The following is a 25,726-nucleotide window of genomic DNA, read 5'->3' on the forward strand; positions in this document are numbered from 1 at the left end:
GCACCCTGCGCCTCACTCTTTTAACCCCTTCCAACTGAAGTCATTTTGGACTAAATGGCAGTGTCACTTTGTGATACCTAGGGAAGGTTTTTATTTATCCAAGTGAATCAGAGAATGTTTTTGTGACACATTGTATTTTATATTAGTAGTAAATTCTGGCTAAGTTGTTCCAATTTATAGAAATAAAATTTCATGAGTTATACCCCACAAAATGGTTTAACAAATACCATATTTCTATTTTATGTTGGCATAATTTTTCTAAAGTACATTTATTTTTGGAGGACATTGAAAGGCCTTAAAGTTTAGCAGCACTCAACTTTTTCAAGAAAAATGTCCTAAACCTACTGACCACATCATCAAAGTGCTTACACTTCCAGATCTGGAGCTTGCTTCAATCCTGGCAGTTGCCACAACTGGCACCCATTGCGGATGGCTTTTTGTACCTGCTCCATCCACCTGATGTAACTGTATGTTAGCTTCTTGTGCTTTTGTTAAGAGACTGCCAATATAAAATGCCCAAAAGGCTTAACCCCTTAAAAGGTTTTCCAGACAAAAAAAATATTATGAATCCTGTGAAAAAAATAACATAACAAAATAAAAGCCATACTCCACTCCTGAGCCTCATGTGACTGCTGCAGCTATTTACAGTGGTCGTATGTCCCTTTGTCGACACATCATCCCTTGGACCAGGAACTACAGAGCAGTGAGGTGGGGGACCAGGCAACAAAATGGGAGCAGCAGAGGAGCTGTGAGTTTTTATTTTTTTGTTCACAGAATACCATTTTAGCTAGAAACCCCTATTTTGGCATTCAATTTTTTTTTTTTTCATCTATTCATTCCAAAAGCCATAATTTTATTTACTATCACCTTTCAATGTAATTTTCAGCACCACCGGTACATATAAAATATTAAAAATGTAATTCACTCTTTCTGTGGTGGGAGGAATAAAAACAGCAATGCCATCAGTGGTTTCCCCCCATAATAAAGTATATTTTATTGGTAAAACTGTTTGTTTTTCAAGTAATTTTTTTACACTTCAAGTACCCTTGTAGGGTTAAAAAAAAAATTGTGAACATGTGATCTTTGATTGCCTACATACCATACTGTACTACTTATGTCCTGCAGCACCTAAGAGACTTCCATACAGAGCAACCTAGTCACATCCACTGACTGCCATCTAAGGGGTTAAATGGCCAGAATAATTGCTGAGTGTCAATTACCTAAAAGCTCCTATTGTATGGTCATAGCTGTGCCTGAGCAATCACCATAGCACACTTCTGTTGTCTAGTATTGAAGGGGGTCTTCAGGATCAGAACATGACTGTCCATAGGTTGCTCCATTGAAATGAATGTGGCTTTGCTGCAAAGCTGCACAGAAACTATGGAGAGGTGTGGTGCTATTTTTTAGAAGAAGGCAGACATTTTATTTTTCTAAACCCGGCCAACCCCTTTAAGGAAGTAGTAGGTGTATAGCGTTCCCACAATCAGAGTGTTGGAGGCTGTGTTTAAATAACCCCCGTATCAAACTCAGCCCACATAAGGTCCTGTTCAGCTGGATGGCAAGCACAATATCTCTCTCTCTCTCAATCACAGATCATTGTCTATACTGGATACAACTCCTGAGAGAAGGTTGACATGGCTAGGGTGTTTTCAGATTGTGAATGTTAAAAAAAAAAATAATAATACTCTTATTCACTGACAGCACACTAGTATCTTAAAAAACGGTGAAGTGTTAAAACAAAGTATATTATAAAGTTTCATGTATACAGTGATTAAGAATCTTTTACATAAAATCTGAAGCCCTCTAAGTAAACCAGGGAGTTGCCTTTAGTTATACTAACTAACCTTGTATTCTTGTCCCCAAAATAAACTACAAAATGACAAGAACGAGACATCTGTACAACTGGTCCATGTCAGACAACGCCAAACTGTTACTGTGTGGTTGCGGCGATAGTATGTGGTACTAGAGCCCGAGTTTCACACATCAAGGCTTGCCAATCCCAGATGGCCCATCTATACACATATTCTGTGTCTATAAGCTTTGTAACAGTCCATTAGAAATTGCTGTACTGGACAATGAGGTCTAGCACTGGACTGGCTGTTTTCATTAGTGAAGAAAACGTGCATCTGAAAATCCAGTCTTTAATACATCCGTACACATTTGCTCTATAACACCACATCACTTTGTAGGACTTGGCTGTACAGCTAGTAAAATGGCACATATATAAAACAGATGCCTGCTCCAGTGTTTAGGCGGTCGCCTAGATGAAATAGGCCACTTGTACTAGCACTGAGCCTGGAAATGTGGCAACATTAAAAAGTTCACATAGTACTATTTCCTCCCATAGTCAGAACACTCATTTGCATACACCTAATTATGTAAAAGCAATAGTGTTCTTATACATCTATTTACACTGAAAAATAAAATTATTTTTGGGAGCAGATTATAAAGCAAAAATTACCAGGGAAATGAGTTATATATTTATACACTACAGAACAGCGCTGCAAGGATCCAGAAGTGATGGTCTTACCCAAGACATTTTGGGTACAGCGAGTTGTGAACCTGGATCAAGGTGTTCCAGAACTGGGCACACTTAGTAACTGTAGTTATGAATGTGCGACAAAACCTTCATTGCTGGAGAAGACACCGCTGCATTACCAGCTAGCGCAGTCAGTACCTTGTGTACGGTCTTTAACTGGTCGTTCAGGAGTTCTACTTTAACATGTTCTGTAAACCTCAGGATTTGAAACAAGCCCATAAGGGCTGTCCTGGCTAAAAGGGCGTTTATTAGCATGGTGCGACAAGTCTACGGCGTCGTATGCATTCCCATATCCAACACGGTGTAACACGCTTGGCATCTTCAGCACACTCAGAAGCATCACCCATCACATGTGTAGCAGAAGGGATGTCAAATTCCGGGACTAGATCACCATCATAGGCAACGAAGTAACGACGCAGTTTCGCAAATTCCTCAAGTGAAGATGGGAGATAAAGCTTCACGCCAGTGAATATATCTAGAAGAGTCTAAAAATACAATCATTTTGTGATGGAGAGACAAATAGATGAAGACTCTTGAGTAGACTAACTCTGAATCAATGTTAGCAAACTGAACAATTTTTCTTAGACTGCAAAATGTGGACAAGTTTTCCAAAAAATTATGCAGAGAGACAATGATCTTACCTACTAAGTTAATGGAGGTACACTGAAGGGCTAGGAGAGTTGTTTTATTGGGTTATAGCTATAACCCAGTGTTTTCTGACTTAGTCTGATAGTTCAATGCATGAGAATGCTAGGAATAGTGATGATGGATACTTACTTTGGACGTGGACGAAGCCTGTACCACATTGTGTCCATTGCTTTGGTTAGAATTCGACATTTTAGCCTGCAGAGAAAAATATATTAATACATCAGACCTTCCCATCTTTATATTTTCTGAACATCTACTCCACAGTATTGACCATGGTTTTTAAATTTGATGTGCCTGAATGGTCCTACTACAGCAGACCAGAACTTTGAGAAGATGATACCCTAATGCTACAGAGTCACCTCTTCAATAGGACTATTACCACTGCTGCGATTTGTCTGTGGAAATGACATGGCTATAAGCGTCATCTAATATACTTGATAGTAAGTGATCAAATTAGAAGGGGTGTGCAAAAGTTTTCGTCCATTCAGGCCAGTTTTATGGATTATGAAAATTGTAATCTTTGACCACATCTGTGCAAATAGTCAATTTTTACAATGGATAAATGTTTGACGGGTAGGGGTCCAGAAGAAGGGAGGCCCTGTGTTACCCCATCTGAATGAAGTTGCGATCACACAAGTGTGCTGCCAGAGATAGCAGAGGACATACACTTTGCTATCTTCTGGAGTCCTGTAGAGATGACTAAAGTGGTGGTCTGCAAGCCCTTCCATTCGAACAGGGGAACACAGACCCACCCCTTTGTGTAATTGGCAGGGGCGACAACTATAGGTTAAAAGGTCTCAACAGGCTACACTTCTGGTTCTCAGATCTAACAGTAGTACTGGAGAGGTCACCAAAACAGCATCTACTTCACTTTTTATTAGTAGAAAAAGAAGGAACAACCACATAATGCACACATTTTTTTCCCCCAAAAAGGTAAGTTTAGGAAATAGTGGCAAATATTAACCTAAAATCTTTCTACTAAAACATGGAATTGCACAAATTGTGGATAACAGCTCACCTTCTTACTCTGGGATACGACAGGAGACACAGTCTTTCTCTTCTCTGCCTTCGGCAGGTCTTCACTTTTCTTTGCCTTTGGAGATTTACCACCTTAAACCACAGAAGGAAAAATAAAGTTATATTCTTGTAACTATTTACCTTTACACTACTACAACCACTGCAGAAGATTAAATATATCTTATTTAAAAGGGAAAGTCTTACTGTCACTTCTTTTGTTCTTCCCAGGTGACTTTGAGGTTGAAGTTTTAGGACCCTTCAGTGACCCACTTGGTGTTGGTGGTCTTGAACTTCCTTCATTTTCACGACTACTGGTTTCAGATGAGCCCTCTTCATCTTGAGAGGATGCGACAGTAACCGTAAAATCAGATTTCTCCTTAGAGACCCGGTAAAGCTCCTAGAAGGCAGGATTATACAACCATTATTACATAGTGATATAGAGACCTGCATGGATAATGGATTATCACCTAATACAGAGATCTCTAAGGGCCTGATCACACAGCCGGTGGAATTATGGTGCAGATACGGAGTTACAATTCTGGCACTGGCCGTGCTGTGTCTGCCTCCGATTGTTTTCAATGGGAGGTATTGCTGCAAATTGTGGGCCAGCGGTTAAAAGCAGCAGCTGTGCAAAGAAAGGACATCCCTTCTTAATGCGGTGTGCGGACATTCAATGGAGCCAAGCCACGAGCAGGTTTGTGGCAGCCAAAGTCAACAACCTCACCAGAAACCATAGCCGTTTGTTGCAGATTGACGGCGTCAAATTCTGGCATGTGAAAGGGCCCTAGGGGTACCTGCACACTGCAGAAAATCTGCATGAAAACCATGAAAAACCTGATAGTGTAGACTTATGTGCGTTTCCTATTTATTGCAGATTTTGTAAGTCTTTTGGTGCGGATTTTCTGCAGATTTTAACAACCCCATTGAAATCTATGGGGAAAACCACAACACATCGGCTCCGGAACTGCACAAAACAACTGACATGCTGCGGAATTTAAAAGCCACACCACAGGTCAATTACAACACGTATAAAGTGCGAACTGTGTACCCGAGATTTGGAAAAAAAATCTTACTTTGTTGGTATCGCATTATGCTGCAGATTTTTGCACCTAACACACACTTGGTGCATTTAGCCTAAGAGAGGAAACTAACTACTTTGTTATAGTGAAGCTCCAAAATTGGACATGTTTTACCTAGTTAAGCATCAAACCTAAGCCAAAGTGTAATCTACATTAGGAGAAGGCCTCAGGACACATTTACACATAGCGTTAATGTGGCTTTAAACAACAAAAAAACACATGTGAATGCAGCTTTAGATTTTTGGAGCTTGACAAGAACTGCAATATCAGGGACATGGGGATTTCATAACTACTGTCTACTTTATACTACACTAGGGTTCAGGGAGGATATTAAAAACAGCAGTCCCAATTTACACCTTCCAGCAGCAATTTCAATTTTTTTTATACAAAGGCTAAAAGGGAATTTCTGAGATTCTGATGGCTTATCCTCCGGATAAGCCTTCAATATTCAGATCAGCAGGGCCCGATTCCCAGTACCCCCACTGATTAGCTGTTTAAAGAGGCTGTGGTGCTCTGATGAGACCTGCAGCCTCCTCCTAGGCCGGCGACACCACGTTCATTGGTCAAGAATGGCTGCCATGTAATGGACGGTGTTATGCTTGGAAGTTGGTAAGCTGCGAGGAGGCCACAGCACTCACAGAAGTGCCTCGCCCTCCACAACCAGCTGATTGGCAGGTGTCCCGAGTGACTGACCCTGATGACCTATCCTAAAGGGTCCATTCACACGGCCGCAACAGTTTTGCGGTCCGCAAATTGCAGATCTGCAAAATGCGGACACTGGCCATGTGCGTTCCGCCATTTGTGGAAACACAGAACAGGTGCCGATCTTTCCATTATACTGGATCTCTGGAGGCTTTGCTACTGGTTTTGGCTCACAATAACTGACCAAATAACTGAAGTGTGAACTCCGCTTCATTTGTATTAGATATCTATCATTTGTGGGGCTTTGGAACAGATTACTAGTTTTCCATCAGCATTAAGGTCTCAAGTTACAATGTTAATACGGCAACTGGAGGACCACTGGAATCACAATTTGCTGCAGTTTTCATAGTAAGCAAAAACACACACAACACCATGGAAGAAATTGCCCCAAAAACCTGAACAAAACTCTGCATGTGAATCCAGCCTTTAAGATTTTCTTCTGAACAAACCTTTAATTGTTGTAGTGTAGTGGCAGACTTCCAATCCTTGTCATCTCTGAACCGGGTGCAGCGTGGAAAGCGAATGGATATGCCACCGGCGGTATGAGCCTCTGCCTTGGAAAACTCTGCTCCAGTGATTTCCCAGATAGGAGCTTTCTGTAAAATGTATATAGAATAGATAAACTAACATTGTATAAACTGACAGTTATGCAGTTTTCTAGCCAATTAGTCAAGGATTTCGGGATCTGTCTGTAACCTTATGGAAATATCTTAGATTTCTTTAGTTTCAGAGGATGTAGATCTGTCCTGGTTGTGTAATGATTACACAGCTCATTGAAAGGTGTGTCCATGATAACTTTACTGTAATAATCCCTGCACCCTGAGCCGTCACAAATTTATCAGCAGAGGATGTCAAATTATCTTTGTTTTAGGATGGTTACCATACAGGATTTATAAAAATAATTTTTTTTTTTATTGTGTCGGGCATTATGGACATGGCAATACCAATTCTGTATACATTTACATGTATCTAAATATAGGCATTTATAAAATAAATAAAAAATGTTTGCTGTAAGATCAGTCCGATGTGTGTTAATGTGCTACATGCAGCAATGTAATAGTACAGAGCTAAGTGGGAAGGGATAAAAATAAATAATAATAATATAAACACACACACACACACACACACTAAAAAGTAATCAAAGTCAAATGAAAACTAAAATATAAACCCCAACCGAACTGATTTTGGTAAAAAAAAATATTTAACATTAGAAGGCTAACAATGGATAACATGTGCGCGGCATTGTCGAGGACATTTTATTAAGCTGGTAAATGAAATCAACAATGGCTCAGGAGGACATTACCTCCGGATCTCGTATAATGAAGTCTGGGTAATAGTTCTTGTTGATCTTGAGCCAATGGGGGATTTTGGTTGGGTCCTACAAATTAAAGTACAAAGTAAGATCCCCTAAACCATCATGCAGAAGGTTAAGATATTCATTTTATTCCCAAATCAAGAATATCCAACCTTACTGATCTTCACCATGTCCAGTTCTTTTTGTAAACGTGCAAGGGTGGCATCATCATAGCCGCTGGAGCACTTTGTTACAGTACACCACTTACCCATATCAGGGTCATAGCATCCCATTAGAAATATGGACATTAAGCCACCTACAGTGAATTAAAGCATACATGTTAAACTGGGAAGGCAATGTTAACAGCCTGAAGGAGAGAATAGTTTATTGGTTCACTAACCATTTGCCCCCTTTCCGTAGAATGCTCCTAATACTGCAAGATCAGCAGTATCTGCCATGGCTCCTTCATTCAAATAATCCTTTTTCACTTTTAGCCAATGGCGCTTCCCAGGCTCATAGATGGACTACAAAATGAAAGAATATTAAAGATTAGGATTTCTTCCAAGACTACCTTACACTTAGTAGACTATCTGGTCAGCTTCTAATTGATATTTTCAGATATCAAACATATACCAAATGCTGCAGAGAGAAAGAAATACAGTACACACAAGGCTCAGACGTACATACCTTCAAGTCTTTAAGTACAAGGCCTTCTAAACCTTCCCTAATAACTCTGGTTATCATATCAGCGAGATCTGCAGCTTTCTAGGAAAAAGAACGTATACAAGTATAACCATATATTTCACAGAAACGTACACCGACAGCAAGACACGTCACACAGCAACAGAGTGAGTGGAATATACTGGCAATACACTCACTGTAACATGCTTCATCTCGGAGAACAGAATATGGTTAGGGATCTCTACCATGTTGTCTCGCATAAACTTTCTGCGCTCGTCAAGTGGCCTGTGATAATAGCATAGGATCATTAGAGAACGATACATTAAAAATAAAATGATCACATGATGCAGGTCATTTCCCACTCACCTGTCCATCAAACTAACGCCATTAAAGTATATGCAGTCAAAGACAAAGAGGCAAACATTAGCGTCCTGAAAGGCAGCTTTCTAGAAAGCAAAAATAGACAAGTAAAAAATTAGAAAGTATGAAAAAAAAAATCATAATGAAAAGACCAAATTTAGTTAGGCACCTATGAATATGTTACATTGCACTAATGCACTATTGCTCTTCATTGATCCAGATCACAATGACAACTCCTCCATATCCAAGTCATTCTGCCTGAGGAAAGAAGCCTCCATGTAGTGTAGCCTAGCCAACTCACATGCAATAATAGCCATGGATTTTGGGAAATGGTAAAATATAGTGATGAAAGCTAAAAGGCAACATTATACCTTATGAACACCCAACGTTCCGAATGGAAGTGGCTTTCCGGTGTTGGTGTCGATGAGCAGCACTTCTGCGTCCAGGATCATGCTGTTACCACCTGGAAATGCTTTTGGAATGTAATCTTTGAAATGAGCAACCTATAACCAAAAGAAATAATTGAGGTCCACTGATGAACAAAACTTGTTCCCAAGGAAAGCCCTACAAAGAAGCCGGATTACCTTATGAGGAAGAACAGGCTTGAGACTACGGCTGAAGTAACTAAAGTGATCGCCGTTTTTGTGCACTTGGACTCGTTCCCCGTCATACTTTATTTCTGCATACATTCCATTGGGACATTTCTTCATGGCATACTCTATAGATTTGCAAGCTTCAGCCTAGAAGGTTTAAGGAGACAGCGTAAGCAATCTAATTAATCTTGAAGGGTTTTTAATTCTAGAACAGTTCGCTGGAGAAAGCTATATCTGAACATCTGCCATTATCATTCATGGTTTGTGAAGCCTGCAAGATCTACACAGCAACTTAGTGTCAAGAGACCCGGAGGAATCCGATATTTGTTCAGAGACAAACTACATCATCCATATGTGGCAGAAAATGTGTGCGTGGATGCAACATGTCAATCAGCCAGCGTGGTGTGGATTTTCCACACAGGTTTTACTCCTTCAAGGTCCATTCACACGTCTGTATGCGTTTTGCGATTCCACAAAACGCGGACACCGGCAAGGTGCGTTCCGCATTTTGCAGACCGCGCATCGCTGGCATTCATAGAAAATGCCTTTTCTTGTCCGCAACTGCGGACAAAAATAGGACATGTACTTTTTTTTGCGGAACGGAAGTACGGATCTGGACCGCACAGTCCGGCCCCTTAGAAAATGAATGGGTCCGCACCTGTTTCGCAAAATGATTTAACCAACAGGCCATTGTCTGATGACATTCCCTTTAAAACGGATGTCTCACTTCAGTAAGTGGCATTTATCATGTAGATAAAGTTAATACAAGACACTTACTAATGTATTTGATTGTCCATATTGCCTCCTTTACTGGCTGGATTCATTTTTCTATTGCATTATACGATTTGTAAAAAAAAAAAAAAAAAAAAAAAAACAAAAAAAAAACCACACACCTTAGTTTGTAATGCTGTTTTGCTGTTTCCATACAGCATTAAAATGTATGGGCTCCGTGTAGCAATAGTTCCTATCTGTGTATTTAAAAACATTTTATCCAAAATGTTTTGTACAGAGGTACCCACCATTACCGAAGCAGACTTCATATTCCCATTTTAAATCCGCAGATAGGAATACTGAAGTCATTTATCGAAGTCTTGCGCAACTTCGGCCAAGACAAAGTTTTCCTACACGAAGCCGAAATATGTTTGATGCTGTACAGAAACAGCATTACAACGTATTTTATTTTTATTTTTTTATTGACTTTGGATCTATCAAAGGAGGCAATATGGACAATCACAATAGATTAGTAAGTGCCTTGTATTAACTACATCTACATGATAAAATGCCATTTGCTCAAGTGAGACCCCTTTAACCACTTCAACCCCGCTAGCTGAAACCCCCTTCATGACCAGAGCACTTTTTACAATTCTGCACTACACTACTTTCACCGTTTATCGCTCGGTCATGCAACTTACCACCCAAATGAATTTTACCTCCTTTTCTTCTCACTAATAGAGCTTTCATTTGGTGGTATTTTATTGCTGCTGCTATTTTTACTTTTTTTGTTATTAATCGAAATGTAACGATTTTTTTGCAAAAAAAATGACATTTTTCACTTTCAGCTGTAAAATTTTAGCAAAAAAAACGACATCCATATATAAATTTTTCACTAAATTTATAGTTCTACATGTCTTGATAAAAAATAAAAAAAAATGTTTGGGCAAAAAAAAAAATGGTTTGGGTAAAAGTTAGTGTTTACAAACTATGGTACAAAAATGTGAATTTCCGCATTTTGAAGCAGCTCTGACTTTCTGAGCACCTGTCATGATTCCTGAGGTTCTACAATGCCCAAACAGTAGAAAAACCCCACAAATGACCCCATTTCGGAAAGTAGACACCCTAAGGTATTCGCTGATGGGCATAGTGAGTTCATAGAACTTTTTATTTTTTGTCACAAGTTAGCGGAAAATGATGATTTTTTATTTTTATTTTTTTCTTACAAAGTCTCATATTCCACTAACTTGCGACAAAAAATAAAAAATTCTAGGAACTCGCCATGCCCCTCACGGAATACCTTGGGGTGTCTTCTTTCCAAAATGGGGTCACTTGTGGGGTTGTTATACTGCCCTGGCAATTTAGGGGCCCAAATGTGTGAGAAGAACTTTGCAATCAAAATGTGTAAAAAATGACCGGTGAAATCCAAAAGGTGCACTTTGGAATATGTGCCCCTTTGCCCACCTTGGCTGCAAAAAAGTGTCACACATCTGGTATCGCCATACTCCGGAGAAGTTGGGGAATGTGTTTTGGGGTGTCATTTTACATATACCCATGCTGCGTGAGAGAAATATCTTGGCAAAAGACAACTTTTCCAATTTTTTTATACAAAGTTGGCATTTGACCAAGATATTTTTCTCACCCAGCATGGGTATATGTAAAATGACACCCCAAAACACATTCCCCAACTTCTCCTGAGTACGGCGATACCAGATGTGTCACACTTTTTTGCAGCCTAGATGCGCAAAGGTGCCCAAATTCCTTTTAGGAGGGCATTTTTAGACATTTGGATCCCAGACTTCTTCTCACGCTTTCGGGCCCCTAAAAAGCCAGGGCAGTATAAATACCCCACATGTGACCCCACTTTGGAAAGAAGACACCCCAAGGTATTCAATGAGGGGCCTGGCGAGTTCATAGAAATTTATTTTTTTTTTTGCATAAGTTAGCGGATATTGATTTTTGTTTTTTTTCTCACAAAGTCTCACTTTCCGCTAACTTAGGACAAAAATTTCAATCTTTCATGGACTCAATATGCCCCTCACGGAATACCTTGGGGTGTCTTCTTTCCAAAATGGGGTCACATGTGGGGTATTTATACTGCCCTGGCTTTTTAGGGGCCCTAAAGCGTGAGAAGAAGTCTGGAATATAAATGTCTAAAAATGTTTACGCATTTGGATTCTGTGAGGGGTACGGCGAGTTCATGTGAGATTTTATTTTTTGACACAAGTTAGTGGAATATGAGACTTAGTAAGAAAAAACCAAAAACAAAAAATTTCCGCTAACTTGTGCCAAAAAAAAAAAAAAAAAAATGTCTGAATGGAGCCTTACCGGGAGAGGGGGGGGGGGGTGGTGATCAATGACAGGGGGGTGATCACCCATATAGACTCCCTGATCACCCCCCTGTCATTGATCACCCCCCTGTAAGGCTCCATTCAGACGCCCGTATGATTTTTACGGATCCATGGATCGGATCCACAAAACACATGCGGACGTCTGAATGGAGCCTTACAGGGGGGTGATCAGGGAGTGTATATGGGTGATCACCCGCCTGTCATTGATCACCCCCTGTAAGGCTCTATTCAGACGTCCGCATGTGTTTTGCGGATCCGATGATCCGTAAAAATCATACGGACGTCTGAACGGAGCCTGACAGGGGGGGTGATCAATGACAGGGGGGTGATCATGGGTTCATAAAGGGTTAATAAGTGACGGGGGGGGGGGGGGGGGGGTGTAGTGTAGTGTTTGGTGCGACTTTACTGACCTACCTGTGTCCTCTGGTGGTCGATCCTAACAAAAGGGACCACCAGAGGACCAGGTAGGAGGTATATTAGACGCTGTTATCAAAACAGCGTCTAATATACCTGTTAGGGGTTAAAAAATTCGGATCTCCAGCCTGCCAGCGAGCGATCGCCGCTGGCAGGCTGGAGATCCACTCGCTTACCTTCCGTTCCTGTGAGCGCGCGCGCCTGTGTGCGCGCGCGTTCACAGGAAATCCCGGCCCTCGCGAGATGACGCATATATGCGTGACTCTGCGCAGGGCTGCCACCTCCGGACCGCACATCTGCGTTAGGCGGTTAAAGTATAAGGCCTCTTTCACACTGGCATGTGCGGCCCGTGGTCGTGCTGCGGGCCGCAATGCACGAGCACAGTCCATGGGGCAGCCGCAGCGGTTCGCAGACCCACTCACTTGAATGGGTCCGCTATCCGGCCGTTGCACAAAAAAGATAGGACATGTTCTTTTTGCGGAACGGAAATACGTGACGAAACCCCACTGAAGCACTCCGTAGTGGTTCCGTATCTCCGGATTTGCAGACTCATTCAAGTTTATGGGTCCGCATCCGTGATGTGGAATGCCCACAAACGGCACCCGTGTATTGCAGCCCGCAACACGGCAACGGGCCGCACACGCCAGTGTGAAAGAGGCCTAACTGTCATATTTCTTTCTCTCCATATTTTGATAAAAGGTGATATCAAAAGTGGCCATCTGCAAATTTTATATGAATTCTTCCTAAACCCTTAAAATCATTCAATTTGTCCCCCATAGCACCTATTCTCACCTTACCCTAAAACTGCGTTGCTAGGAGAGGTCCATCTATCTGTTGGCAGCGCTGGAGGACGGGAGACGCACGGGCAGACTGCCCTGCTACATGCGCGCTCACATCCATTCCAGGAAGTGAGAAGGCTGTACAGCCGAGTCCCACCTGAGATCCGATGGTATATTCTAACCCCCAGGCGTTCCCATGGTGATGGGGATGCTTGCCTGGGGGTTAGAATATACCATCGGGTCTGAGTTTTCACGATCTCAGCGAGATTGTGAAAACTCAAATCCTATTGTATATTCTAATCTGGAGGTGTTCCCATGGTAATGGGGACGCACCTCTGACAGGGTGCTGCCATCCTCGGCACCCGAGGGGTTAATTGCGCGACGGCAGCTCCCTGTTAGAGGTCGGGTGCCTTCTACAATGTTTACATTGGTGGGCAGCGGGCCCCCACCGCCTCCCCAGTAAAGGGACACTGACAGGCTGTTAGAGCATATAAAGTGACATATTCTTCTATTGGTCTTAATATGCTTAATTAAACTATACCATTATCACCCCTCGCTGCCTTTCTGTTACTTATAAAAAGTGTTTTTATCAATATGCAATTTACCTTACTTTGTGCCCAAGGGGCCGTCTCCTAGTGCCGCCCAGCTCATTAGTATTCACTGCACTGGGCGGCTTTTTCTTCTCCCGACGCAGCGAAATCCCGCGCATGCCCAGTACCATCTTCCTGGCATCAGCTTCATCTTGTCTCTTTGCATCTGCGCCAGATAAAGTCCCCGACACCCTCCAGCTCCAGTAGAAGATAGTACTGGGCATGGACGGGATTTCACTGCGCCAGGAGGGGGAAAAAGAAAAAAAAAAAAAAAAAAAGCTGCCCAGTGCAGTGAATACTAATGAGCTGGGCGGCACTAGGAGACGGCCCCTTGGGCACAAAGTAAGGTAAATTGCATATTGATAAAAACACTTTTTATAAGTAACAGGAAAGGCAGCGAGGGGTGATAATGGTATAGTTTAATTAAGCATATTAAGACCAATAGAAGAATACATGTCACTTTATATGCTCTAACAGCCTGTCAGTGTCCCTTTACTGGGGAGGCGGTGGGGGCCCGCTGCCCACCAATGTAAACATTGTAGAAGGCACCCGACCTTTGACAGGGAGCTGCCGTCGCGCAATTAACCCCTTGGGTGCAGCGGATGGCAGCGCCCTGTCAGAGGTGCGTCCCCATCACCATGGGAAAGCCTCCAGGTTAGAATATACCATCAGATCGGAGTGTAGGTGATGGAAGGAGGAGGAGGGCGTATTTAAGTGGGGAGAGCTCCGATTGGTTGAGGTGCAGAAGCTCGTTCATGAGAGGAGCTGAATGCATTGTAGGTAGTGAGGGCAGGCTGGATTAGCCTCAGGGTGAGGGCAGTGGCGGCCGTCTTAACAAGAGAGTGAGATTGTAGTTTTATGCAGACTGGTTGCTAAGGGCTGAATCTTATTAAATATGGGGTAAGTGAGTCTAAGTTAGTGATTCAGGAATATCCTGTTATTAGTAACTACATATATGAATATTAAAATTTTGGTCTAAATGTGACAGTTATCCTTTAAGTCTACTGCATATCTTCAAAGAAAAACACAGAAAATGTCTTACCAGCATAGGCTGAACTGGTGTCATAAGTGAAGCTTCAATACTGAGCGCTTTTTTCATTCCGGGGCCTTGCTGCCTGTTGCGCAGAACACGCTCTACAACATCCCCTAAATTACGAGAGGCTTTGAAGGCATCATATGCATTAGGATCAAGAGCATCAAGACTGAAACAAAGATGGACATTGGTTAAATCTATATAATATTTTGCACGGAAGAAGTCATTAAAAAATAAATAAATAAATAAATCACATTCAAAATGAAGAGCATTAGCAATTTTCTAAGAAAATAGTTTTCCTACTAACACAATGTACAGACCCCACATCCGTAATATTAGAATACTGCATGTCAAATGAAAAACCGCCATTAAATGTAATCAAATGCAGCCATCTATGGGGATAGTCATACATTTTTCCCCCAAAACGATACATCTGTTATGCAGTGATACTTTGTCCCTTTTCTGTGGCATTGCTCAGCAGATCAGTCCATCAGGAGGCAAAATGCTGTTTTATTAAAAATCTCCTGTCCTTTTTTTTTTTTTCACGGAAAACTGTTTGCAGACCCATTCAAGTCAATGGGCCCGTTAGGCGGAGGCACACAAGATTGTCATCCGCGCGTCCGTTTTTTTCCTATCATTTGCATGGCAAACTTGACTTAGACTTTTTTTTACTTTCCTTCATGTCTGGTGATCCTCCAAAAATAAAGGAAGACACACGGAAACAAAAACGGAAACTGAACCCCCTTTTGCGAAACAGAACAACGGCCGTGTGCATGAGGCCTTAGCAAAACTCTGGGCCACCATTAATAATCGACCCAAACGTTTTACTAAATTCTGTATTGTAGGGACAATCTCTTCCAGCTAAACAAATCAATCTTTTCAAAAAAAGCTGTAAAAGCATCTAAAAGTAAGGGGATGTGTTGTGCAATCTGCAAGCAGCATGTTCTAGAGCAGGAAGAGCGGAGCCGATTAATATGTAGTTTTGTATGGAAACATTCAGTAAAACTTGTAATTTATACATTCAAATCTCAGCTTTTTTTTCTAAAGCTATGATTACTCCGGTGTACAGCTATCAGTGACTGACAGCTATCTATGTCTACACACTTAGGCCTCTTGCACACAACCGTATGGCTATTTCAGTATCTTGTGGTCTGCAAAAAATACAGATGCCGTCCATTTGCATTCCGTTTTTTGCAGAACTGAACAGCTGGCCCCTGATAGAACAGTACTATCCTTATCCGTTATGCAGACAATAATAGGACATGCTCTATCTTTGAACAGAACGTAAAGCATACGGAGTAACTTCCTTTTTTTGGCGGATCCATTGAAATGAATGGTTCCATATACGGAACGCAAAAAACGCCGTTAAAAAAAAAAAAAAAAAAAAAAGGGGAAAAAAAAGTTTGTGTGCAACAGGCCGTACACAGAATGCCATCACTGATAACACCTCCCCGCTGTACAAGATTTAAATGTATAAATTACAAGTTTTACTGAATCTTTTCCCAGAAAAACTGTATATCAATCTGCTGCTCCTCCTGTTCTATAGCATGCTGCCTGCACTACATTTTGTGGTGACAGGTACTCCTAAGCCAGATAGCAATTTAATACTATACAAACTGCACTCTAGAAAAATTACATTTAATAAGAAAATTTCTATAGGTTTCATCACTTACACATGTTTGGCTCCAGAGTTCATCTTCAAATCATGCTTGATAAGTCGAATTATGCACTTGAGGTCATTGCTGGTGCACCTACAAATAATAATTAAATGGATCCACTTTAAAGGAACACTTCCAACAACATTTGTGTTACATATTAACAACTCGTGTCATGTTTCTTAAAAAATAAAAAAAGCATAATTTTTTTTAATGGGTGACCATTTGTCTGGCTACAAGTATACCTCTGTCTCCATCACTCCATGTATTCCACTTCCTGTCCTGGTTCTTTAACATCATGTTTGTTTGAACTTTTAGCCCAGCAAACAGTCTCGCTTAAAGGGGCTAGGATATGCCCCAATGTCTGATAGGTGACGGTCTCACCTCTGGACCCGCACCTATCCCTGGAAAGGAGCCCACAACGTGCAGAAGCGCACACCGCGCATGCAAGGCCGTCCTCTATTAATTTCTATGGGAATGCCAAAAATCCTAATTTATCCTAGTAATATGCCCTCAATGTCCAAGATTTAGCTCTGGAGGACTCCCATTTCTCTTAAAGGGGTTGTCCAAGTTATATTTATTGCTGACCTATCCTCAGGATAGGTCATCAATATCAGATCGGCGGGGGTCCGACACCCGGCGTTCAGCTGTTTGAAGAGAAGGCGCGCGCCATGCCAGCGCCGCTCCTCTTCACTGTTTACCTTCTCGCCGTTGCATCTGCAGAGGTGAGCAGGTGTAATTACACCTAACAGTCCCATTCATTTAATGGCACACTTGTATAGGAGCGATCCGTACCATTGAAATTAATGGGACGGCTTGGGTGTAATTACACCTGCTCACCTCTGCAGATGCAACGGCGAGAAGGTAAACAGTGAAGAGGAGGCAGCGCTGGCACGGCGCGTGCCTTCTCTTCAAACAGCTGACCGGCAGGGGTACCGGGTGTTGGACCCCCACCGATCTGATATTGATGACCTATCCTGAGGATAGGTCATCAATAAATATAACTTGGACAACCCCTTTAAATTATCTTGAGATGTTTCTACACCTTGACTGGAGTCCTCCTGTGCTAAATTCAGTTAAGAATAACAGAGGGACAGCACAACATATAGCCATAAGAATAGATGCTCCAGAATGGTTAGTTAATGTGGAATACAATTATTTAGTTAAACAGACTGGTCACAAGTGGTGACAGGTTCTCTTTAAAATAGACAAATCTCTCCAAAGTTGGAAATAACCGAATATACCTGTGTGCCATGTCCTCCAGGACCTTCTGTTGGTCCTCTTCCTTGGTCATTTTGGAAAGTTGATTCAGCAGGTCCTCTACCTCATGGATTGTCAGAAGACTCTTAGAAGCTGGTGGGAAACTTTTGCTCTTCTCAAAGAAGATTCGAACTGTTTCTGAAACATCTCCCTGATCACAAATACATGACACTTTTAGGCCAACAAAGTACACCAGAATCCTTGCTGGAAATGGCATAACCACTTAAGAAACTTTTTAGGTTACTTTTTTTTATTTTTTATTACCTGTTCAAGATCTCGAACCATTTCCTCCTGGTTGCAGTTGAACACCCGGCTAAAAAGTTTGACAATCTGCTTATCATTCAGGTTGTATACATTCTTGATGACACCCGGTAACAACAGCTTTACTGTTAAGTATGTATCTCCATGAAAGCCATCTGTTTGAAGGCAGACCAAGAATTTGTATAAAATGTTAACCATGCCATTTAATAAAATACTCCAGTGCAACATGGAAGTAGAGGACCAGTCACTCGTATCAGAGGTTACAAGGCTATTTTACGAGGGATTTTAAACCTATGGTCTTGTAATGCCTTTTGAATTAGGATGAAGAGTTTACCAAAACTATCAGCCTGTTATCCAGTGGGAGTCTCCCAGGCTCCTCTTCATGACTTAAATGGAATCTGTCACCATGAAAAGTGAATTAATCTGCAGGCAACATGTTATAGAGCAGATTGATATATCATTTTATGAGAGAAGATTCCGTAAAACATGTATTTCATTCATTTATATTCCTGGTCATTCTGGGCCAGGAGGAAGTTCTATCAGTGACTGACAGCTATCTCTGTATACACAATTATAGAGAAAAGGCCAGACCGCCTCCGATTTCAAATCCAGAGTGAACAATGATATCAATGGATAAACTAAGTTTTACTGAATATTTTCCCATAATTAAGTGTTCTTGCATGGCAAAACCACTAACTGTTCTCTCACATTTATATATTATTATTATAGCCAAAATTTACCACCCTAACTCCTCCCACAGTTTTTACACTACATAGACAGTAATATACCGAAACGTGCGGATTGTTCCCGATTGGTGTGCTATTACTTTGTGGAACGTTTCGCAGAATGGTTCATGAAATATCAGCGTTTGTGGCGAAATTGGCCCCGTAGGACTGAATGGTAGAATTTTCAAAACTAGAGTGAGCAGAAAAATCAGGACATGATTTCTTAACTGCGTTATCAGCTACGTACAGCTATCCCTGCTGCCACTAAAAATGTACACAGCTAAGGCTACTTTCACACTTGTGTTCGGGGCTCCGCTTGAGAGTTCCATTTGAAGGCACTCACAATCTGCCCCGAACACATCCGTACGGCCACAACGCTTTCTGAGTGGATGCGGATCCGCTCAGAATGCCTCAGTTTGGCACCGTTTGGCCTCCGCTCAGCAGGCGGACACCCGGACGCTGCTTGCAGCGTTCGGGTGTCCGCCTTGCCGTGCAGAGCAATGTAAGTCAATGGGGACGGATCCGTTTGAAGTTGACACAATATGGCTCAATTTCAAACAGATCCGTCCCCTATTGACTTTCAATGTAAAGTCTGGACGGATCCATCTGACTAACTTTCACTTAAAAAAAATTCTGAAATATAATGCAGACGGATCCGTTCTGAACGGATCCCATCGTCTGCATTATAGGAGCGGATCCTTCTGTGCAGACACCAGACGGATCCGCTCTGAACGCAAGTGTGAAAGTAGCCTAAGCCATAGTCCTGATAGTTTCCACAATATGACCATTTGTTTGCAACTCACGCCGCCCATTGACATTCATTGAAACTCCACTCTAGCCACCTCAAATTTAAAAGGGCAATTTCTAAACTGCGACTGTGCTTTCATTTTTTATATTTTAGAGACATACTAGGCATCAAAATGTAGGTCTGGGTCTTGCGATTCTCACAATATAAAGCTCTTTGCTGTAGGATTTGTAAGTGAAGTGAGCAAGTTGGAGCAGTTTGTTTTTAACCGCTCTTCTCTGCTTTTGCTGTAGAGTGAGTTGCCATAGAAACCCAGGTGTGTGAGCAGCCAGCAGAGTGACAAAAGCTAGAGTGTGAGCTGAAAAATCAGGACATGATTTCTAAACTGCCACCGCTCCCTCATTTTCAAGCCCACCTACACAAATCAGCTGCTAATGTTTTTATAACTGTATGTTTTAATGTAACTGTGAAACACTTTGGGCAATAACATTGCAATTAAATGTGCTATATAAATAAATAAAAGCTCACATGCATTTCTCACTCTATCAAGCTTGCCATGTGCACTTTTTAAATTTGATCAATCAATTGGTTAGTGTAATATTTACTATCTTTACTCACTCCAAACAGTTACTCTGCCCACTCCAACCTTTCCACAGTTACTCCAGCCACTCCACCCAGTTACTCCGCCCAGGCCAGTTGTAGACTACTGGTGGAGGCAAGAACACTTCACACAATTTACCCAGAAATTGTAGCTTTTCTAGTTCTAGATATTCAGCTCCTCCATATTCAATGTGACAGGTTCCCTTTAGTCTAATTAGGTTTTGAAAAGGAATAGCTCAATTCCTCTGTCTCAGTGTAGTAAGTCATACCTCCAGCCGTTCCTTTTGTCAGGAAGTCATGGATGATCTGGGTCTTGGTATTGTAGCTTGCCTGTTCTGCCACCATGGCACATAGCTTGCGGAATTCGCGCAGCAGACAGTCCTTGTGCTTGGGATCACATTGTGCTGTGGAAAGACCTGAGCCGCTGCTAGAAGTGGGTGCAGCCAACGACTGGTTTGGCTTAGCTGGAGACCAAGAGATTAAGACCGTTAGACCAACAATGTTTCTGCACAAATCAAATGATTGCCTACACCCCAAAAAACAAGCTTTAGAGAGCTAGAATATTATAATATTTATTAATATACAGTTAGTTGTATGTACAGATCACGGGGACCGTCTGGCAATGACAGATCACATCAATTTCAGAGGGGATATGGAAGGACTCTAAGGGTATGCTCATGCGTCATTAAAATCCAATATGTATTTCTGCGACAGAAATGGGACGCTGTACTCTTGGATTTCTGCTTCAGGTGCACGGAGGGTATGCAGCAGATCCTTACGAGGGTTAGTGATAATGACATTCAATGGTCAACCCTCAGGATTTCCACCCTCCCAAAAAAGGACACACCACTTATTTCTGAGCGAATTTTGCCTTCCGCGCAGCCAGACTTCAATGTGTAAACCTTCTAGAGTATGAGGGTTGTAGATTTAGACATATAACCCACGGTGAACATACCCTTTAAGAGGACACAAACTAATAAAAATAATAATAAATGCCTTATAAGTGGAGGTTAATGGAATGTAAGCAATTTGCTGTTTAACAACACAAATTCATGTCAAATTAACATGGTCAGAATAGGAACCAGATGAATCGGTCGTGGATTTTTAGGTGAATTCACAGCAGAAATCAGATTCTCTCAAGTGGAGCTGAATGGAGCCACAGCCTTTTAGTGTAAAAGCATGAATGAGCGTTCTACATATTATAGAGTCTGTGGTTATTATACTGGGAATTGGTGCAGATTCTGTCCAGATTTAGGAAGAACAGAGTCAATGGATATACCTGAAAAGCCTGAAAACTTCAGGGGTGAGGGGTTTGCAGCAGGTGATTTAGCAGGAGTGGTACCCGGTGTTCCTGCGGGCTTGGTTTGCCTTTGATGGGGTCTTCTTCCGGGGGGTTGGTGCAGCCCCCGCTTTGGCAGCAAGCTCTGTGGTCAAAATCAAAGGTACAAAGCATTAGTCCGATCTGTTAGAACATGATATATTGCACACCTTGTGTAATTCAGCCATGCCACCAATGGACCCATGTAACCCATCCATCTCTCCTAGAGAAGCAGACACCTACTAGGACTAACCCTGGTTTCACACCTAGGCGTTTCTCAAACGCGCGTTTCTATGCGCGTTTTTGTCGCGCGTTTTTATGCGCGTTTTTTTTAATAGTGAACGCGCGTTTGACGCGCGTTTGGGTGATTGACAGCAGTGTTGTCCAAAGAGTCTATGGCCCAAACGCGCGTCAAACGCGCCAAAAAAAGCTCCTGTACTTGTTTGAGCGTCGGGCGTTTTACAGCGCGATCGTACGCGCGGTAAAACGCCCAGGTGAGAACCATTCCCATAGGGAATCATTGGTTTCTCTGTGTTGAGCGTTTTACAGCGCGTAGGAACGCGCTGTAAAACGCTCAGGTCTGAACTTAGGGTAATAGACTCCTAGAAATTCTAGTTTACTGTCTGTATACGAGTGGTCTGCAAAAAGAACCCCACATTTTCATGTCTTGGCAGAACAGGAACGTAAGTTATTTTCTTGGGCTTCAGATAGGCCATCAACATTAGACTGGTGTGGGTCCGACTCCCAGCACCTCTGTGAAAGAGCATCTGCCAGCAGCTTTGTACCCATGACACTGGCTGACCTGTTACATGTGCACTTGGCAGCTGAAGGCATCTGTGTTGGTCCCATGGTCATATGTGGCCACATTGCTGAGAAAAATCATGTTTTAATATATGAAAATGAGCCTCTAAGAGCAACGGGGGCGTTGGCATTACACCTAGAGGCTCTGCAACTGCCATGTCCTCTGCACTTTGATTGACATAGCCACACAGCGTAAGTGTGATCATGTCTGCCTGGCCTGTCAAAGTGCAGAGGGCATGGCAGTTGCAGAGAGAGCGAGTCTCTAAGAGTAATGGCAACGCCCCTGTTGCTCCTAAAGACTCATTTGCATATATCAACACGTTTTTTCTCTCAGCAATGCAGGCACATTAGAACATGGGACCAACACAGATGCCTTCAGTTGTCAAGCGCACACGTAACAGGTCAGCCAGTTTCATAGGCAACAAATCTGCTGATCGATGCCTTTAAAATCAGCAGACTAATGGGCCGTGGTAGTCTGGTGAGCAACATATCGTCTTCATCGTTTATCAGGTACAGTGCCATAGATTTAGAAGTGCTGCTCTCTGCAATGCCAGGCACAGTCCCTACAAAATGGGTCTGTGCCTGGTAAACAAAGAAGGGTGGCACGGTACGCGTGGCCCCTTCAGTCAGCAGATCAATAGGGGTGCTGGAAGCTGGACCCCAACTAATCTGATATTTATGGCATACTCTAAAGCTAGGTGATCAATATCATAGTCCTAGAAATCCCAATTAAACTATAGGGCGCGAGATGGGCACCTCCATTCTGGGCACAAACTAGATTTTTACGTTTTGTACCAAGTCACTTTAACCCATCAATATGCTTTAGAGTATAATGTAAAGGCTCATGCAAACATAGGGAGACAAACTTTTTGCAGTTCCTTCGACTATTTGTGAAATATCAGCATTTTTTTTCCCGTCTGGGCACCATTTGGGCAGGAAATATCTGAGAGCCCTAGACAAGTTTCACCAAGGCAATCCTTTCTCATGTACCTACTGAAGACATCATATGGGCCTCACAGAGTGGAGTCCATCGCTCGGACCCACCTCTATCAGCCAATGCAGAAACCCGCTAACAAAGAATAGCTCCCGCTATTGCGGAGCCATCCCTGAAGGGCCATCAAGGACAACTAGATTTCCAATGCAGAGGCAAAGGTCCGTCTAGTTGGAGCTTCCCCATCACTGGGTCCTCATGACAGAACCCCCTTAATTGAAAGAGCTCATTACCTTTGACATGCTGGTTGATTAGATCTTTCTCGGGGTCCTGCATTTCTTGCCAACCTTCAAGCTCTGTAAGGTCATCAATCTTCTTGGTAGTTGCCCGAGCACGTTCCAGTTTCTCAAACATACACTTGACATGGTACCACTCCTTCATATCTCCAGCCGATTCACTGAAGGGGTTGGGAACGATTTTTCCAATCCGCACTATACCCTTTGCAATTTTTTCCTTACACTTTTTGCAGCCAGCAGTCCCACGCTTGGCATACTCTACACAATACCGCTGCTCTGCCATGTTGTGACAACTGGATATTTGAATAGCAAATTTTAAATATGAAGTACCAAGATGAGGTAAGTGATCAGTGAAGCGGTGTAAAGCGAGAGGACACAAAGTTTCCTTTGTTGATAGCTGGCAGAAGGTCCTCGCTGCCCGATAAAGAAGGTTAAATACTCCTTTCATAAAAACCTGTTGAATAAAAACACAGTATAAGGCTACATGCACACGACCATATGTGTTTTGCGGTCCGCAAATTGCGGCTCCACAAAACAAAAACAACACACGTATGCAATCCTTTTTTTGCGGATCCATAGTAACAATGCCTAAAACGGACAAGAATAGGACATGTTCTATTTTTTGGGGGGCTAAGGAACAGACATACTGATGCGGAAAGCACACGGTGTGCTGTCAGCATTTTTTGCAGACCCATTGAAATGAATGGGTCCGCATCCTATCCGCAAAAAAACGGAATGACACGGAAACAAACAACGTTCGTGTGCATGTAGCCTAAGGATAAGTTCATACCAGAAAACAGGCTCCATGTGAGGGCTCCTCTCACCCGATGCTGTGCATTCCTGCCTGATGGTAGGCCACGAGCACAGTACAGCAGACCTGTGATCAGGCACGAATGCACAGCATCATAAACCATTACAATACTGGGAGTTTGGTCAGAGGCGCAGTGTTCTGTCCAGGAAACGCAGCCCTAACACGGAGCGCGTGTCAACAACCCCTGCAATCCGCCCATGTCTCCATGAACATAAAAAATAAAAATAAAAAAAAGCCCGCTCACCTGTATCTGCTGCTGCTCCGTTCCGGGTCCCGTCTATTCCCCGCAGGACCATGAAGCAGCTTGGTTCCGTGACTGCTGCAGCCAATCACCGGCTTCAGAGGTCACAGTGGCTTAAACAGTACATCACTGTTGTGACCACCGAGACCGGCCGCAATGGTCACAGGACTAGGCCACTTCCTGGTACTGCGAGCCGTGAACAGAGCAGCAGGACCATGGACAGGCGAGTGGCCAGACAACCCCTTTAATAAACAGCGCAAACAAATCCGTTCTGGATTGGAGGCAGGTTGCAGATTTTCCGTTCCGCAGCCTGCCACATCTGTTGGGTCAGTACCGCCGACTTTCACAGCAGATTTCACTTATCTCAACCGGTGAGATCCATGGCTGAATCTGCATGGGAGTCCACATGTGACTCCAGCGGCTCTCGCTTCAGATTTTGGGGCAATTTTCAAGCCACTTGTGTAAACTCATCCGTGACATGTTCACACAACAGAGGTGCATTCCACCTCCCAAATCCGAGCGGCCATCACCATGGCCGGGGAATTCAATCCCCCTCTAGAAGGGATATGTGCCTCCTGGGAGCTAACCTACCATCGGATTCCTGCCGCAGACACTAAATACGCATCAGGTTTTCCTATTGTGTGAACATGTGCCAGCACAGCTGCTACACTCCCCCTGACTAGTTCTGCATCTAAGATTAGAATGAGCCCTTAGGAGGAGGCAGACATCACATGCAGTCCATATGCTGAGCAGCCATAGGCACGTCTCCCGGCCCCGGACTACAAGATGGTCCCAGACCATGTGGTAGAGCGCCGAGCTCACCGCTGCACACCATGGAGACCCCTCCCCGGCTTCTCACCTCACCTAGCGCGCCCTCGTCTCTGCTAAGCAGGAAAGACCGGGGATATGCGGAGGCCCGGAAGGCCTCGGATAGTAACGACTTCCCCTTTAAATCGGGAGGAGGTATATTGTTTCGGCGCAAAAGAAAACCAGCAGGGAGCGGGTGACGTCACATTTAAAGGCGCAACAGGGGGAAAACAAATGGGCCGATAAAAATGCAGTTGGCTGGTGACGTCAGCACGCTGCTTCTCATGTACAGGCCACGTCTCCTGCTACGTGGAGGGGGAGGCGGCACGTGTCTTGTGTACGGGCGGGCTTATCCCACTCCGACAACGTCTCATTCACGTAAAATGCATTTTAGTTTTTTTATGGTTGGATTATGAGGAAAACGCTAGTGACGAAGCGCTGAGACAAGGTGCAATTAGCAGAAAGCAGCATAGCTGGCAGGGCA

At 42.9% G+C, this 25,726-nt stretch overlaps 1 protein-coding gene across 1 annotated transcript; it reads right to left on the reverse strand.

Moving 5' to 3' along the window:
• Positions 1–1,397: 1,397 nt before the first annotated feature.
• LIG3 (DNA ligase 3) lies at positions 1,398–25,443 on the reverse strand. The gene is given in 22 exon segments (XM_044285323.1): positions 1,398–3,024; positions 3,317–3,382; positions 4,206–4,297; positions 4,409–4,601; positions 6,435–6,581; positions 7,289–7,363; positions 7,453–7,595; positions 7,680–7,803; positions 7,967–8,044; positions 8,158–8,245; positions 8,327–8,406; positions 8,692–8,823; positions 8,905–9,060; positions 14,801–14,960; positions 16,465–16,542; positions 17,691–17,857; positions 17,971–18,122; positions 20,307–20,501; positions 21,317–21,378; positions 21,380–21,461; positions 23,381–23,837; positions 25,295–25,443. Coding segments are annotated over 21 exon segments (2,958 nt in total). The 5' UTR covers positions 23,832–23,837; positions 25,295–25,443; the 3' UTR covers positions 1,398–2,787.
• Between the last annotated feature and the right edge of the window lie 283 nt (positions 25,444–25,726).

The sequence above is a fragment of the Bufo gargarizans genome, chromosome 3 (assembly GCF_014858855.1).
Source record: "Bufo gargarizans isolate SCDJY-AF-19 chromosome 3, ASM1485885v1, whole genome shotgun sequence".
Taxonomy (NCBI): domain Eukaryota; kingdom Metazoa; phylum Chordata; class Amphibia; order Anura; family Bufonidae; genus Bufo; species Bufo gargarizans.